General features: G+C 33.5%; 2 protein-coding genes across 2 annotated transcripts; one reads left to right on the plus strand and one right to left on the minus strand.

Moving 5' to 3' along the window:
- Positions 1 to 5,552: 5,552 nt before the first annotated feature.
- LOC100252153 (dynamin-related protein 5A) lies at positions 5,553 to 11,780 on the minus strand. Its single transcript, XM_002282492.4, has 8 exons — positions 11,251 to 11,780; positions 9,931 to 10,122; positions 9,620 to 9,826; positions 8,925 to 9,353; positions 8,240 to 8,467; positions 7,940 to 8,135; positions 6,723 to 7,410; positions 5,553 to 6,198 (listed from the first exon to the last, which is right to left on the minus strand). Exons 1-8 carry the CDS (start codon positions 11,587 to 11,589, stop codon positions 6,012 to 6,014), a joined length of 2,466 nt encoding a protein of 821 aa, XP_002282528.1. The 5' UTR covers positions 11,590 to 11,780; the 3' UTR covers positions 5,553 to 6,011.
- Positions 11,781 to 14,726: 2,946 nt separating this feature from the next.
- Positions 14,727 to 15,754, plus strand: LOC104877510 (uncharacterized). The gene is made up of 2 exons (XM_010645883.3): positions 14,727 to 15,154; positions 15,256 to 15,754. Exons 1-2 carry the CDS (start codon positions 14,777 to 14,779, stop codon positions 15,358 to 15,360), a joined length of 483 nt encoding a protein of 160 aa, XP_010644185.1. The 5' UTR covers positions 14,727 to 14,776; the 3' UTR covers positions 15,361 to 15,754.
- Positions 15,755 to 18,393: the final 2,639 nt, after the last annotated feature.

Below are 18,393 nucleotides of genomic sequence, written 5' to 3' on the forward strand. Positions count from 1 at the left end.
AATATATAATTCGAATTATTAATAACCCTTCATATTTTTATCACATTATTATTAGTCAATTTTTCATATTCATGTCATATTTATCGTACTTAAAACATTTTTTATATCTTAGTTATGTTCTTTGTATTTAGTCATATTTTTATTCAACACAAGTATTCAAATAAGATTAGATGAGAATTTATTATTGAAAATATTATTTGATATGATAGATTGACACTGACCCAATATATTAAAACTTAAAATAAAATGATTTTAATGAATAATTCGAGTCATTAATTACCCTTCATATTTTTTATCATATTATTATTAGTCAAATTTTCATATTCAGGTCATATTTATTATATCTGTAACATCTTTAATATATTATTGAAAACAATGAAAAGTATCATCTGATAGGATAGCTGATACCGACCCAATATATTAAAACTTAAATTAAAGTGATTTTAATGAGTAATTTAAGTCATTAATAACTCTTCATATTTTTATCATATTGTTATTAGTCAAATTTTCATACTCACATCATATTTATCGTACTTATAACATTTTTTATATCTTAATTATGTTCTTTATATTTAATCATACTTTTGTTTTGAATAAGTATTATAATAAGATTAGATGAGAATCTTTAATGTATTATTGGAAAGTAGTACTTGATACAATAGACGACACTGACCCAATATAACAAAAATTAAAAAAGGAAAAAATCACTAATCAAGGTGTTTCCATCAAAAACCATTTCCTCTTCTTCTTATTTATTTTATTTTATTTTTATGAAAAAAAAAGGGTGTTACGTCATACCTTTATTTATCATTTTCTAGATGTTTTATGTCAAAAGTTGATTCCATCCATCTTTTTACCCTTTGAAACATCCCACATGTGTATATCGATTATATTAATAAATACATAGCGATGGATCCTAGAAACTTCCCGCAATCAAAGAAACAAAAGACAACAAAAACTGAGTCGTATTTATTTAGGAAAGTGTCTTTGAACTATCATAAAAGGGTACTAAAAACTCTCCAAATAGGGTTAGATGTTGGTCATCCATGGGGGGAATTCTTTATAGGCAATAATTGGTGCGTAGAGAATTTGAACTGAAATTATAATAATGTTAAAGCCTTGTTTGGCCGGCTTGACTAAAGGTGTTAAAACAATGTTAATAATGAGGTGTCACTTTGGTGGTTCTTATGCAGTGAATAGTGACAACATGAGGAGAATCCTCCTTTGATATTTGCTCGCCTTGTAGGGTCCGTCCTACTCATCATGTCTCACCATCACCCAACTTGGTCAAGCCCCATGGTCGGGTTCACCCCCCCCCCCCCCCCCCCCCCCCCCAATGGTTTCATCAACCACTTCATCCATTCAATTCCGTTCCGATTTTGATTTAGTATGATGATACAATGGTTCGGACAAAATATGGGATCAAATATTGTCTCGAGTTGATTGGATTGATTTAACCAATCCATCCATTCAATGAGTCTTGTTTGATTAACCCATTTGAATATTGTTTAGGTGGGTCTAAATAAAGTATCTTCCATAGAACACTTATTTTTGTAAGGGGAGAAGTTTTTTGGGTGCAATAGTCAATCTTATAGCTCTCCATTTTTATAATATGTAACCTATTAATAAACCACCATACTATAGACTATGTTTGGTTCTTTTAAAAAAGAAAAATTTAATGATTTGTCATAAAAAATACATGGAAGGAAGTCATGCAAATTAAAATTAGTTAAAAATTTATGTAAATTTAAATTATATAATTCTCATATGAAAGGGTAAAAATAAGTAAAATGAGTTTAAAGAAATATATAAAAATGATTTATTAATATTAATGTTATATTTGGCTTTGAAAATTTTGAGGAAAGAAAAAAAGATTAAATTTAATAAAATCTTTTTATATGTTTTTTCATGGTACTAAATTTACTTTTTATATATATATAAATTAAATAATTTAATTATATATGATTTTATTTTTTATTTTTTAATATTAAACTATATGAGAAAATAATTTTCTTTAATATTGTTTTTTTATTTTTTTCCCCTCTTAGTCTTTTTTAAGCCACATAAATCTAATTTTTATTTTCTTTTCCTTATTTTTTTCTTCAAAATATTTTATTTTTCTATTTCAAATCATAACCCATTAAGCCATCCTCAAAAACTTTGAGATATATGTGAATACAAAGCATTTGGCACCATAATTTTAACTTTAGAATCACTTTCATTTGGGGTTCTTTCAAAATGTAATAGAGCATGTATGTATTGGAAATCATGCCATAGATATAATGATTAAAGGAAGGCTTCATAGCAAAGCATACTAAGGTATATATATATCTTCCTACTACCCTTGGTTCCATCCTCTACTTGCAAAGAAAATGGTTAAAAAAACTAAAAAGGTTGCTTGGAATTCATTTTCTTGACAACCAAACAAAGCTCCCACTTCCCTTTTCACTAAAAAAAAAAAACTCTTTGGGATTAGGGGTCTGCAAATGGAAAGAAATAAAATTTCCCTTTTTGACAATCCCAAAAAATTTAGACATTTCTATTTTCATTTTCTAGATTTATTAGATTTGATTTTTTATTGGAAATTTAAATAAATTTAGATTTATTCGGGTAAAAATATATATATATTTGGATTTTTTTTATAGAAATGGAATGGTAAGGAGAAAAGCAATTAAGAAAGCTTTATAGGTTGGTGTGTGACATGGAATGGCCTTGACTTTGTCTCCTACAACATTTATTTTTGGATGTGTGAGAGAGAGAGAGGGGGAGACGGAGAGAGGAGAGAGGAGAGAGGAGAGAGGAGAGAGGAGAGAGGAGAGAGGAGAGAGGAGAGAGGAGAGAGGAGAGAGGAGAGAGGAGAGAGGAGAGAGAGAGAGAGGGAGAACGTTTATTTTTGGATGTGTGAGAGAGGGAGAGAGACACTAGGGTCTTTGTCCATGAGTCAAGTCAAAGCAGCATGGCCCCACACTTCATGTATTGCTCCAACTATGATATTAATGATCCAACAGCCTGTAAAAGAGGAAGAACAAAATGACCCACAAAATGCAAAAACACCTCATTAAAGAAACTCTTCTATTTGACTTCTTTTCCCAATTTTCGCAAATTCTTGGTACCCATTGCTTCAAAATTTTGCTCTATTGAAAATGTTTCCTCTATATAACATTTTTTGTTTGAATTTATTCATTAATTATTATTATTTTTTATTCTAAGTCATTAAACATTAGAGTCTATATCAAAACATTTTCCAAAAATAGGTTTTTTAAGAATAAATATTAAAAACGATCATTACTTGTTTTTAAAAAATTCTGTTTGGAAACTTAAATATAAAATACCGTTTTTTCAGTTTAGTCTCTATGAAAGTACCATACACTTATATACAATATAAAAATTTTAAAATATTCTCTATATTTTCAATTATTACTCAAAATAATATAAACAAATAATTAAAAATATAACATGAGAATGCATTTGATATGATAATATTTTTACTTTAATAAGAGTTTTGAGTGGAAGTGTTTTAAATAAAAGTTTTTTTTTTTTTTTTAAGAGAATCACTTATTAAGTGTTTTTTTTTATAAATATTTTCTAAAATCATTGTCAAACGGACTGTAAGAATACATTTGATAGTAATTTTGAAAAGTATTTTTATAATTTTTAATATTTGAAAAGTAAAAATCTTTAAGTGTTAAAAAAACAAAAAACACTTCCTAAAATCATTGTCAAATACGTTTCAAGTAATTTTTCTACATTACAACCTAAATTTTATTAAACACTTATTTTTTTTTTTTCAAAAACACATAACAAGCTAAAAACACTTTCTAAATTGGGACATAAAACTCCTTTTTTAAGATTTTTTTTTTCTTTTTCTTTGTTAACCAAACACCTCCTAATTCTTGCATATGATGTAATCACTCACAACCCAAATGACCTAGTAATGTATTGCGTAGAGTTCAAGTTAGAACCGTGGTTCCTAATCTTTGACCCTAACCAACTAAGCTTATTCAGTCAAAAAATCAAACTTAACTTAGAAAATGGCAGGCCATTTTTGAATAAATCATATCAACCAACTAACCAAACAACCAAAAAAACAAACTAATACCATTTTGCAGTTAACTTAACTATAATAAAGAAACACTAGGCTGCAAACCAAACATGGAAAAAAACCCCTAAATTTATTATAATTTAAACTTGGTGGAATGGGCCTTTGGCTATGGAGGAGGAGGAGGAGGACCACTTTCCTCCATGTTTCAAGGTTCATGAATACGACACAGAGAAGTGCTGACACTATAGCTGTGTTCCTCTTTATTTTATTCTTTGATTAGTGGTTTTTTTTCTTCTTTTCTTTAAGTAAAGTATTATTATTATCAGAAACATCTAAGGCCACATCATTTTTTTGACTTTAAAAAAAGGGGATGATTCACCAGTTTACCTAAAATTGTGGGGCTCATTGCTGTCTATGGTCTTCAAATCCCAACTTTATCAACTGAATTCAGGGTGGTGAGAGGAAGCCCTATTGTGAGTTTGGATGTGGCCGTGTAGGGTCTCCCAATGATTGTTTTTGAGAATTTTTCACCCTGTATGGAGTTCCATAATTCCCATTTGGCTCAATTTTTGTGGCCCTTTGTGCCCTACAATGGTGGGTGAGGTGACCCTCTTTGAAGGGCAGGGCCAAGCAATGTGTAAGAAGTAAGAACTAAGAAACCCCACCTCAGTGGAAACCATCAATAGTTTGAAGCCATATGATTCAATATGTGGACTTGTGAAACAAATGTAGTCAATAAGGCACATGACTTCCTTACTTGTCCATGTTATCGGTTTTGACTTTCATCGATAAAATTTGAAATTTATGTTTTTTGGTGGATTTAGACCAGGTATAATTTGATTTAAATCAAATTTATATCAACTTGATAACCCATTTAATAAATATGTAGTTTTTGAGATAATTTGCATAATAAAAATTTAGCTCGAATTGACTCATTTAATAATTTTATTAATTAATTTAATTATAATTTTAAATTATTTAATTCATAATTAATACTAATATAAGACATAATTTAACATTATTAAATAAGTTAAATGAGATATATGACGTGTTATATGATATATTACTATTTTAGTAATTATATAATATTTAAGTTTATGTTTTGATATGATTATTATTTGTCTCGAGTTGAGTTGATTTATGTAATAGAATACCTAAATTTTAACACAACCAATGAACATAAACTACCACTCCTAGGCTAGATATTCTATAGGAACAATATAAAAACAATCCATTAAAATAATAAACAAAGTATCTAAACATAGCTAGGAATAGGTAAAATATTGTAGAAGTTATTATTTGAAAGAAGGAAAAAAAAAAGGGATTTCCTAAAACCCTAGGAATGGGTCTATCTGGCAACATTTTCAAAAGTAATCGTCCAAAAACAATTTTAAAAATCAATTCTTAATTATTTTCAAGGGCAAAATTTTGATTGAGAATTCTTTTCTTGACTTTCAAAGTATTCTTCATTTTTTTTAATTATTACTCAAAGGCACTCTATAAAAAGCAATTAAAAACAAGTTGGGTTTTATAGATCCATAATGACCTAGTTTTTAGGGATGGTGGAAAACTCCCACCTCATCCATGGACAGACAGTAGTGGCACATGATTTTCATGCCATAGTCATTGCTGCTCTCACAAACCAAACAATCATTATTAACATGTAAATCAGTCTTTACACAACAAATTGGAAACAACCTACCTCAACTTGAGAGAACTGGTTCACAATTTGACCTGTCCACTAGTTGTGAGCATTCCCTTGTATACAAGTAGGCAATTGTGGAGGTGCTGTGACTGTTTCCAACTTTCCATGCCTCAGTCTCTCTGCATACCAAACTGGTAATGACTACCACAACTTGAAAGAAAACTGGTTGGCAATTTTAGTATGTTCACTAGCTGTGAAGCCGCCTGTCAACTCCCTACCAGTGGTTTCAGTGCAGTTTTAGTAGAGAACCAACCAATGCTTCCATCAAAGAGCTCGAGCAACGCTTTTAAATTCATTCAAGCAAGATTGGAGTATCTTCTGCCGCTTCTCAAGAGACTGCCGTTCATTCTGAAGGATATCGATTGCCCCAGGTGCAACAAACATATCCATGAATTTCTCGTCGTTTACAGCAAACAAATCCAATCCAAGTGCCATCATAAGTCGATCCCGGCTGCATTAATGGAAAGAGAATAAGAGATTATTCTAATCTTTTCCTTATTGAGGTAGTAACTGAAATAACTGAATAAAACATATAAACTGCATAAATATGTTAATTCACAGGGCATAATGGAACCAAAAGTGTTGTCTTAGTTGAAAAAACATCTATAAAATGTAAAATAGACCAACAAAATAGATCAAACCAATAGTCATCAGGCTTGTATGGAATCTAAAATGGTAAAAAGAGAAGCTAGAAGTCTATGAGAAAACATGCAACAAATGCTGATTGCCTATGTATGTGGAGTCATCAGGCTTGTATGGAATCTAAAATGGTAAAAAGAGAAGCTAGAAGTCTATGAGAAAACATGCAACAAATGCTGATTGCCTATGTATGTGGAGTGTTATATATAGTGTAGATGCAAATTGGTTTGAGAAAGAATTAGGAACTTAGCACCAGTGGAACATATGCTGAAGTTTCTATCTATGTTATATGCTTGTGGAGATGTAAATTGGCTTGAGATATACAAAGGAACTCACCAAGGGGTTAAAAATCCAGAATTCAAAGTTGACATCACACTTCTCTCAACAAGAACTTCACGTATTCGGGCAAAATGCTGTGCAGCAGATGAACAAATATCAGAGTAAGCTGAGCCTGACCTCAAGCCACTATCTGCATTTCCAAATAGAAAACTGCCAGCATTTGTAAGTCTTAAATTATCTGAGTTTCTGCTATGGCCAATCATTCTTGCTTGGCGTTTTCTTGCTCCATGTTCATTTCCAACTTCCTTCTTAACTCCCCCATAAACCATATCACATGGTTGATCAGGTGATGGGGTTTCAGGCACAGTCAATTGGCTTTCCCGGAGAGCTTCTCTGGTTTCCACTCCTTTTCCAGGTGTGGTTTCTTGTGCATCCTTTTCTGGAGGTATGTTTTCTTGATCTCTCACCTTGTCATGGCGCAATGCTGGCCCCCCTTCAGATAGTTCAAGGGAAAATGACCCAACTAAAGGTTGGCTAAATCTGTACATGGAGGTTACACCTGAGCCAGAGCCTCCTTGGAAGTTCTCATAACAAACCTGAGAATATGGGCTTGTAGCTGAGTCAAGGTGGTGTCGAACTAGTTGCTTGCACTGTTTGGCAAGATCCTTTATAAAGCGATTGTACGAGTGTCTTAAAGCAGCATGAAAACCAACATACCCATCCATATTTCCACTTTTCCTCCCATCTGCAAAATAGAACAAACAACCCATTGTTCTTCTTCAACTATTTATGCAAATACTCATAGGTGGGTATAAAACAAAAGAGTAGAGAAGGCAAACATCAAGGCAGTTAAAACATATTGCTTACAAATTTTTTAAGCTCAGAATTCAGGTTTTTCCCTGTAATAGGTCTTATAAATTATCTTAGCATCTGAAGTCTAACAACAATGTGCAAAGTTTTGGCTTTCATATGGAATATCAAAGTACACTGAAATTCAAGTCACAGAAATATTAGATATCTAAACTTGATAAGCTAATGCTTCACTAATTCATAGGCAGAAGCATCTGTTGTTATAAAAATGGCTGAGAGGATTCAATTTTCATTAACTTGTCCATAATTGTAGGACATGGTACATGTTCTTATTATACCAAGAAAAAACCAACGAGAATAAGTAAATTTAAGATGATCAATCTAAAATATCCATGGATGAAAGGAAAGCTAGAAATTATCTACTAACAAAAGTTTAAGCAAGCAGTTTAAGATAGCTTTCTTACAGTCTGAGTCACGGCTGCAACTCCTCTCCACAGCAAGATCAAAGAGGTTCCCCAAAACAAAAGCAAGTCGATCACAAGCAGTGTCAAGAAGAGGAGCAAGCCATGACCGAGCAGCTGCACGTGCAATCTCTGCAGCTGCCTCCATTACTCCTCTTCCTCCACCACGGCCAGCATGGGCAAGTAGTATATTTGCCACCTGTTCCACCAATGTCAAATATTTTAGCAGTTCACAGCTTATGAACAATCAAGGATGCTGAAACTTTGAATTCCAAGTGTAAATTGCATGTACAGTTAATATACCTTCTCCCTTGATACTGGTGGGCATTCAATGGAATATGCAGCACAACGAAATTCATGTATCACTCTTTCAAAAGCAGCTCCTCCATAGAGTCTAAGGGTAGAATTGGGAGGTTTTATAACAGCAGTAATGCCCGGCCAGCTCCCAATGCCACTCTCTGACTGCTCTTCCTCTGTTGTTTTACCCCATTGCTCAGGGGCAGGATCTGCAGCTCCATCAATCAGCACTCCCTTCAGCAATCAACAAGAAGAGACCAACCTTAATTAATTTAGAATAAAAAATTACTTGCCTTGTCATGGATAAGAGAAATGATATTTGAAAAGAAAAAAAATTAAAGCTTGAACATATTGGTGGGTTCAAAATTTGGGAATAAACAGCGACCATTTTGCCATCAACAATTTGAATCTCAAGAACTAATGGAAAATATATAAGGAAAAATAAGGGAATAACCAGAAACAGAATTTAAACTTTATTTTGTCTTTGTGGCGCTGAGGTTTAAAACTGGCAAATTATTTTGATTCATAAGATCATTCATAAACAATTATTGAAGGATTTTCAATCTTCAGGCCATTTTCAGATAATTATGGAAATTATTAAATCATATGTGAGAATGTTTGTTCTGTACTAAACAAGACATAATTTCAGACATTGTATTGAAATTGGAAGATATTAGCGTTGACTACACACCACATGATTGCTGATGGAGGCAGTGTGCAGCATTGCACATCTTCTTAGATGTGCAACATCAGAAGTAGCCTGTATTTTGGAATCCAATCTAGCCAACTCAGTGGTGACTTCACAGCACCTCTGCTCGAGCAAAGCTAGAGTTGCTGGGGCTGCTTCTTTGTATCTTTTCTGAAGCTCAGACTCCAAATATTCTCTCAGACAGCCAAAGCCAATGAAGGGCCTGAATTTTTCTTCGTCAAATCCTCCCTTGATCCCATCACGCAGATGTCGCAGGACATCTGAGTCAACCTGTGATATTTGCCTGCGGAATTCATCATTTGAAACTGTGTTCCTGTCTTTTGGCAGGGCTACAAAAAATGGGTGAGTGCCATCTCCAAGGTAACCACTTGCACTCAAATACCGATCTACTTCCCATCGGTCAGTAAACTCCTGCATGAATTAATACCATTCTTAAAACCAAATTTAGAAATCAAAATTCAAGTAGGGCAAGTTACTTTAACAAATACTATTAAGCATTGTGCCAAGCCAGGAGATGAGGCTACTTCAATCATTTTCTATTAGTCTTGTCTACAAAATAATCCCAAATTATGTCCACTGCATTCAATTAATTGTATGTGTCATGTGTTCTGTGTTAATCTCCATCAAAACACAAATTTAGTTCTTGAAGATTAACTGGAGTAGTCTTCCACATATACCTTGAGCCGATTATCAAATTTGGAAACAACGATTACTGTCCGTCTGTAGGTTGGATCAATTTCCCGAACGGCATCCAACCACAACGATGAACACCATTCAACACTACTTTGTTGAAGGAACAGAAGAATGCGATGTGGAGGACTAGCCAGAGACTTCACCATTGATAGAATTTCATCAGGCGTGTTCTCTGGTTCTCCCTTCTTGGCCTGCCAATGCAGTTTCAAATATTTATCTTAGTGCAAAGACCAAATATGTTGGTGAAAGTTTTGAACTTCATGTTCATCATTATCTTTGATCCTTGATAATGTACCTTAAGAACGAAACCCGGGGTATCAATAATGGTGAGATTAGGACAATGAGCATATTCTGCTCTCATTACAATTGGTTTAGAAGAAACGGCAGTTTTAGTCTTCTTCAAATATGCCTCCGTTCGGGATTTTATGATGTCTGCAATTGCAGATGCCAAAACAACTGGACTTCCATATTCTTCAGAATCCTCCTCCTGTTTCAAATAGTGGGATTAAAATAATAATGATGAGAAAGAACATACGAACTTCTGAAAGGTTTATTCTGAAAATAGCCTAAACCCTAGACTTACCCCCTCAACAATGCCACTGTTATATTGATTGAAGTTTGATATTTTCTGCTGTTTACCCCCCCAGAAAATTAAAAGCTGAACTCACGTCCAACTTTTCTTGATGTTGTTAATGAGAACCCCCACAGTTTCAGGAGCTTGATTTATCCAAATTTACCTCAATCTACTAAAATGCAGGGCCTTTCGACATTGTAATTCAATTCAACCAATTAATTTAACCAGTCTCTCACACTCTTGTTAATTCTCCTTCACTTTCTGAGCAGCCAAACAAAGGTTAAGAAACAGAATTTTTTTCAAAATCATGTCAGGGCTTTTGATTCTTGCAAATCAATTTACTTGACTATGTTACATCTGTATTTTCCTTTTTGCTCCAGAATCTTAGCATCCAGAAAGAGCTTAGAAAGTTGATATGCACTAACATCTGAAACTCATATCCCAGAGATACCTAAACCCCAAATCACAATTCTCAATACCCAAAACCCCAGTTTACATAAACTTGAAACTTTACTTTGAGAAAACTGTAAAGGTCCACAGAATCCTTGAATCTAAGACTGGTCAAAACAATAGAAAGAAACAAAACTTGCTGTTGAGGCATCAAATTTCTTAAAACTCAACTCTAGAAAATGCCCCAAACCCCTAATGCTCTGCTTGGCTGCTGAGAAAACGTAGGAAAACTACAGAAACCAAAATATTTTGAATCTGAATTTTTTCATCGTTTGGAACAGAGCCTCAACTCTTTGTATTAATTGAATTGATCTTCTAATTCTCGGTAATCAAAATATCCTATACCACGTATATGTTCCCCATTTTATTTTTTCTTTATCTTCCATTTTCTCATTATCTCCAACGAAAGCAACATAAAGCACAAGATTCAGAACTCCAATCTTCTCCTATTCAACAGTTTCCTAGTAACCAAACAAAATGCAGAGCCCCAATTCTCAAGACCCAAAACCCTAGAGCACCAAAACAAAACCCTAGCTTAACAAAACAACATGCTCTTAAATTAAAACCCAATCATAAAAAATATCTCAGAACCTGAAACCGACACCGGGGCTCCAACGCCGTCGAATCATGCACCATCTGAAGGATGAGAGGCCTTCGTGTGCCCATCTCGACCTCGCGAACATTGAAGCGGAATCCAAGAAGGGCTTCAAGGAGGGAGCTCTTGCCGTCGGATTGGCCACCGAGGGCGACAATCTCGGGGATGGGTAGCTTCTCGCCGAAGGCTACTGCGGCGGATTGTAGACGGTTGTAGGCCTCGAATCGGGACTTGGAGTCGGAGTTGGGGAAGTGGTGATGGGATTTCTTGGATTTTTCTGATGGGGTTTTGGTGGGGGTGGTGAGGAAGGCGTTGGAGGTGGTGGTGGTTGCCATTGGAGAGGAGTCTGGTGCTGTACTGAGAAAGAGCGGCTGGTGAGAAAGAAGAAGTCTTTTGAATCTTAATTTGAATTTTGAATTTGAATTTTAGGCCTGTATAGCCGTTGCTATGGAATGAGCCCATAGGTTAGAATTGGGCCGATGGGCAATGCAATCTTTTTCATGGGTTATGTTCAAGGAAAAGTCCTTTTCATGGCCCATAAATTTCTCCAATTGTTTATTCCATGTTCAACGGCGTCATCGAGGAGGGATGATACAACACTCAACCCTCACTCCCTTTCTAGAAGGGAAAAAGAAGAGAAGAAAAATCTCAATTCTTAACTTCCAGACCCATTTGAATGTAGCGGATAACAGTGGGCTCGAGAATTGATGTGTATTTGAATCATAGGAACTAGTAATCGCCGATACGCTCATATTGGTGACGTTATTGTTGCTATGATAAAAGAAGTAGTACCAAATATGCCTCTAGAAAGATCAGAAGTAATCAGAGTTGTAATTGTACGTACCTATAAAGAACTCAAATGTGATAACGGTATGATAATACGATATGATGACAATGCTGCAGTTATTATTGATCAAGAAGGAAACTCAAAAGGAACTCGAATTTTTGGTGCGATCGTCTGGGAATTGAGACAATTAAATTTTACTAAAATAGTTTTCTTAACCCCTGAGGTATTATAAGACGAGACCATGATATAGTTATAGTAAGTGAATGAAATAGATTAATTAGTAGATTGTGTTTCACGCATATATCTTTAATTTAATATTTAATAGAATTCATAAATAAAAAAATAAAAAAGAGCATGTTGATTATATCAAAATTAGCAGACACCAATAATTTTAGTTCATCATGGGCAGGGACACTATTGTTGACATAATAACCCTTATACGAAATGTCGACATGGATAGAAAAGTAACGGTTCGAATAGCATCTACTAATATCATCGAAAACATTGTTAAAATACTTTTACGGGAAGGTTTTATCGAAAACGTGAGGAAACATCAGGAAAGCAACAAATATTTTTTGGTTTTAACCCTGCGACATAGAAGGAATAGGAAAGGAACATATAGAACTATTTTAAATTTAAAATGGATCAGTCGACCTGGTTTACGAATCTATTCTAACTACTTTTTTATACTTATCCTAAATCCGGTCTATCTATTAGGGATGAAGTGAGCGGCATATGAAAGAAGCCCCTCTTACCATACTTGGCGAAATGAATGTTTTGTACCATCTTTAAGTGCTTACAATTTTGAATTTTTTTGCTTAGTTGGCCTTGTACAAATAATAATTTTTACTATCTCAAATTTAAAAAATTTAAAAAATGATTTTTAAGAACATAAGTGAAGTTTATATTTTTTATATTTTTGCAAATTACCATATTCATTAATGAATCTAGTATATTAAGGCGGTGTTTGTTTTTTTGGTTGATATTTGGCTTTTTCTACTTAGTAAAAAAACAAACACCACCTAAGTCTCATACCACTCTTTGTTTATGCAATTTTTTTCATGGGTTACTTTTAAAGAAAAATTCTATTTATGCCCATGAGTTTTTCTAATTGTTTATTCCACATTCAATGGCTTGAGTGGGGTTGGATAGAACAAGACTCGAAGCTCACATGGGTTAAAAATTAAATAAATTTTCAATCCTATCATTACATATTTATATTTATCTCAAATTGATTCTCTTAACGGTGATGCGATCGGGCAAGAACTTGACCCATTGTTATCCTTGACGAAATGTATGTTTTACACTAATCCTGTAGGTGCTTAAAAGTACAATGCCTATATAATTAATAACTTACTTAAGTCAAAAGTGAGGTTCGAGAGAGATAATTTGATGTTATGATAGACTTGGTTCACCTTATTATCCATAGCATGAGATGATCGGAGATAACTAAAGTCTTAAACTTGTTAAGATATAATTAAACTAAAATAGAACTAGTCTACAAATGATGCCACTTTGTGGTATTTTAGTCCAATTAACTTTTATCTTTAAGTTATTTATAACCAAAAGCATTGTGCAAATCGGAAAAGCTTGAATTAAGCCATTAACTTATATTAAATCATTAAATTAATTTCTCAAACACCATTTAGAGTGTATTTGGTAAAATTTAATATTTAATATTTAATATTTTAAAATGAGTTTAAATTAAATTATGCTTACACTATTAAATCATACTAAGTTATTAAGTCGATTTGTTAAAATTATTTTTACCTTTAAATTATAATCTTAAATTATCTTATATCTTGTGCTTGGAAATTGTTCACCTTAGGTATATGAACAAGTTTATGGCATACAAAGTTTTTTTAAAAATATATACAATTCGGGAGAGAAATTGACACGGTCATTCTAAACTAGTTTTGAAATGAAAAATTTTGATATTAATTCACTTAATTTTTGAGTTCCAAAATATTTTTCCAAATTGCTATATTGGTTAATGAATATAACACATCAAGTTTTGTATAATTTAGAGTAATTTATTAATAAAAAAAATAAAAAAATATGTGCAAAATGAATGAATTTCTCTCAAGTCCAGCACCAATGTTTTGAAAATTGAAGTAGTAATTAAATAAAAAAGGTTATTGTCGAATTAATGATGTCATAAATATATAATTTATATTTAATTAAAATAAAAAATAATTATAAAAAGTTTAAAATATATATAAAAAAACTTAAAATCAATATAATATTTATTTTTCATGTTTAATATTTATAAATTAAATAATATATAATATAAATATGAAGATATATATTGAAACTGATAAAAAAAATTGTTTAATTTTATTTACATATTAAATATCAAATTATTTTATAATTTTCGAAGATATTAGGTTATTTTTTTTATATTATTTTCAAATTTATTATACGTACATAAATATAATAAATTTATGTAAGCCATTCCAAATCCGATCTCTCTTTTTGTGCCCAAGCCCAGAGAAGCGGAACAAGCTGAAACGGTTCACCTATTTGGTGGTTGAAATGCCGGTTCTTTCGGCTCAAATCCGGTTCACAGGAGTTCCGGCTCAGAGTATGAACCGAGCCGGTTAGACCGGTCCGGTTTTATTCTTTTTAATAAAGAAAATTAAATTATTAAATTACCCTTACAACCTTCTATAAATCACATCTCCCTCCAAATTTCAAATCTCATCTTCTCCGATTGAGAGCTCTGAAGGACCGACATGGAGATAACACGCTGGGAGATGAAGATTCTGAAGAGACTCTTGAAGAGGATACAGCGACTGGAGAGAATGAATGTGGATGTGAACTCACTTCCACCGAGTCGTTCATTTGGGTGGATTGAGGGGAATGACTTGGCCGTGCAGATGTACCGACGGGGTATGGGATTTTGGAGGCTCGGCAATCTGTGGAAGAAGATGAAGCCTCACAAGGCCACGGGCGAATTTCTGCGCATCGGAGGCGGAAATTTGATGATAAAAGCTAGATTGATGAATTTAAATTCTAAAGAGCACAACTGGAATCCGATGCCGAATCTTGAGAGTCTGTCTATACTACTCTACCGCCACACGATGCGGATCCGCTCTAAAGATGACGCGAAGGTAATGATTTGTTTAATCATGTATTTGGATTCATCTTTAATTTTGCATTTTCTTCATTTAACCTTTCTGTTCATCGTTCATCTTTTACGTTCAATTTTCAGATAGCAAGGAATTTTAAGGTGAGATGCGGTTGGACTGGTTACATCGATGTCGAGAGACCAATGACTGAGAAAATGGCTGAAATTTTAGCAGTATTTGAACTGTAATAAACCAAAAGAAGAAGATGTACAAAGGAGGAAGAAGGAAGAATAAAAAGATGACGTTTGGTCCGATTGGTAGATTCTGCCTGATTAGAAGTTACTGTAATGTTCACTCTTTGTGGATTTTGTAGATTGAGGAAATGGCCAAATTTTAGCTACATTTGAACTTTGATAAAACAAAAGAAGACGTACAGAGGAGAAAGAAGGAAGAATAAAAGAGGAAGATAGATGAGGTTTGGTCCGTTTGGTAGATTCTGCTTAAAATGATGTTTAGTAGTTACTGTAAATGTTCATTCACTATTTGAACTTTTGATAAACCAAAACAAGATGTACAGAGGAGGAAGGAGGAAGAAGGAAGAAGGAAGAATAAAAGAGAAGGATGATGTTTGGTCCGTTTGATTGATTCTGCTTAAAATGATGATCAGTAGTGGATTTGTTGCATATTCTGATTTGTATCTACTGAGACAGTTTAATTCTCTTTTTTTTTTTGTGGATTTGTTTGCCATTGAGCAACTTTCCAAGATTCCGTGAAGAATGAGCGAACTCTCTCCTGATGGTAGTTACCATCATAGTAATCTGCTCTACTGCTTGGTTTGCGCCTACAGCTCTAGTCCCATCCATCTTGGAGGCATTGATTTTCACCAACTCAGCCTTTGAAGTGGATCTCAGTCTCGTCTTTCTCTTTGCATTCATTTGGACTCCTCTATAGCTGTGTCTTAAAATTGACTTCACCAGAAGCCTCACTCTTTATCTTCCTCAACCCCGTGGAAGCTTGGATCACTTCCATTATTCAGTGGTTCTAATGTTAGAAACAAAAGCTTCTTGATCCCCTGATTCAATTTGCTTTCTCTTCCCTGAATGATAGGTTAACTCCCTCTTCCCCCCACCATTATTCAGTGGTATGAGATATGAAAGCAATTTCATGAAACCTTCTGAAACCCATTCTATTGTGCTTGTTTCTTGTGTTACGTTGTTTACCTCTTTTTAGATTTTTTCTATTTCTTTGCCAAATAAGGTGAGAAAAAAGGATCTCAAGTTTGTAACTCATTTTTACAGATTGTTTTAAGGCACTGGCTTCTCACCTATGGATGCTGATGCTCTTTGCTCTGTTCTTTTGTCCTTTTTCTGTAGCTACTAGAATTTGTTGACATTGTTTTAGCAAGTTACCAAGTTTTTTGGATTTTCTGGCTTTGATTCCACTTTTTTATGTTCTCTTGTTTGGAAACTAAGACGAGTGTCAAGAACTGGTGAAATTGACCCTTTTCAAGTGAGACAAGTATCAGTTTTCCATGTAGATTTCTAATGCTGAAATTGACCTCTTCCAGATGTAAAGTCAATTTGGTGTCTTAATCCCAAAAGTTTATTGAATAACTCACACACTACTATTGAAGTACATTAGCTCACATCAAAAGAAAACAGGGCAGGGAGGAAGAACTCTAGATTTAATTGTGACACCAGCCTAGCCATTACCATATAAGATGAGCCAAGATGGGCATGTGAGCTGTTAATTCATCATGCCACTCAAATCTGCCTATCATTTCTCACTTGTGACATGAAATATCTGTATCTATATATGTATCTTTAACAGGAAACCCTATCCAGGCCAAGTTACAGAGAAACAAATTCTGGGAATACAAGCAGGCAACTTAATTTGCCTTCATCAAGCTCTCTTAAATTTGGAAGGATAAAAATTAGGTATGATGCTTGATAATTAATTATTTTAAAAATCACTTTATTAATCATAGAATATGTAACTAAAAATACTATTACAAATCTACCAAGTACTTTTTCTAATTTATATTACATTAATTGATTCTTAAATGTTAATAGAATTTTGATTGAAAAAGAAAATAGTAGCAATTGAAGCGGCTGGTAAAATATGAGCAAATACTAATTTTTTTTTTCGTTTTTGAGATGTGCTTCTAGGTATTTATTGTGTGCGGTTTATCTTGAAGAAGCTGCAACTATCAGTTGCAATGGAGCAAGTTACAGGTATGTTTCCTCTCGATTCTTATAGTTACAGAATTACAAAATTTTCTGCTCAGCTTTAGTGATGATCATATCGAGTTTCCATCATAGAAGTGCAGACTGTAAAGAGAAAAACAAGATTATGCATACCAGATAGTATGATAAATGATACCAATATGTTACTTCTAACTTCATGGAACAATTTTCTAATTTTTTGGGTTATAACATGAGTAATAAGCACCATAACAAGGTAGCATGCTTACACAATTGTAATGTCTGCCATGTGTGTTAGGCATCTGCTCATGCCAGCCTCAACAGAATGGACTTCAATGTGAATTTTTGGAGCCAAAATTGTGCTTGATATGAAAAGAAAGCTCAAATAGGATAATCCCTTCTAAATTAGTTCATAGTTAGTTTGTAGAGTGCATCCCCTCTCTTTGGCGCTTTTTAAATAAATGCATTTTTTGTCTGCAAAAAAAAATTAAAAAAAAAGAAAAGAAATCTCTCTGTAGCAATAACTGAATGCATAATTTTGAAGGTCTTGGTAATACACCTTTTTATCCATAAAAAAGAGCAATATAAAAGAGTGTTAGGAAACATGAAACTGTTATGCTGCATCTAAGTTACTTTGATATCTCTGTTTTCTTTCTTCTCCCATGCTGCATTGCACATGAAGAATAATTTTCTTATGATATTCAATTAAGTTGGAACTTTGAACTAACATGCACCAGAATAAAGTAGTATTCTCTGCCTTTTCTGTTCATTATCCAAAATGCCTATCTGGATTAAATAAGACATTTGGTTCTTTCATTCTTTGTTCCCATATATTTGCATTCCTGGATCATGTTTCAGGATGAATCTATGTTGATATGGTACTCTGGCAACGAAGGAAAACAGCTCAAACTAAGCAATGTTTCAAGAATTATTCATGGATAGTGTACTGTAAGTTTCCATAAATCAAAACCGAATACAACTTTTAGACCATTCTTAAGGCTATGTTTGGTTCCCGGAAAATGCTAAGGAAAGGAAAAAAATGCAAAGGAAAATGGTTTTCTTTAGTTCGGATGACAT

Source organism: Vitis vinifera, chromosome 19 (genome assembly GCF_030704535.1).
Source record: "Vitis vinifera cultivar Pinot Noir 40024 chromosome 19, ASM3070453v1".
NCBI classification, from domain to species: Eukaryota; Viridiplantae; Streptophyta; class Magnoliopsida; order Vitales; family Vitaceae; genus Vitis; species Vitis vinifera.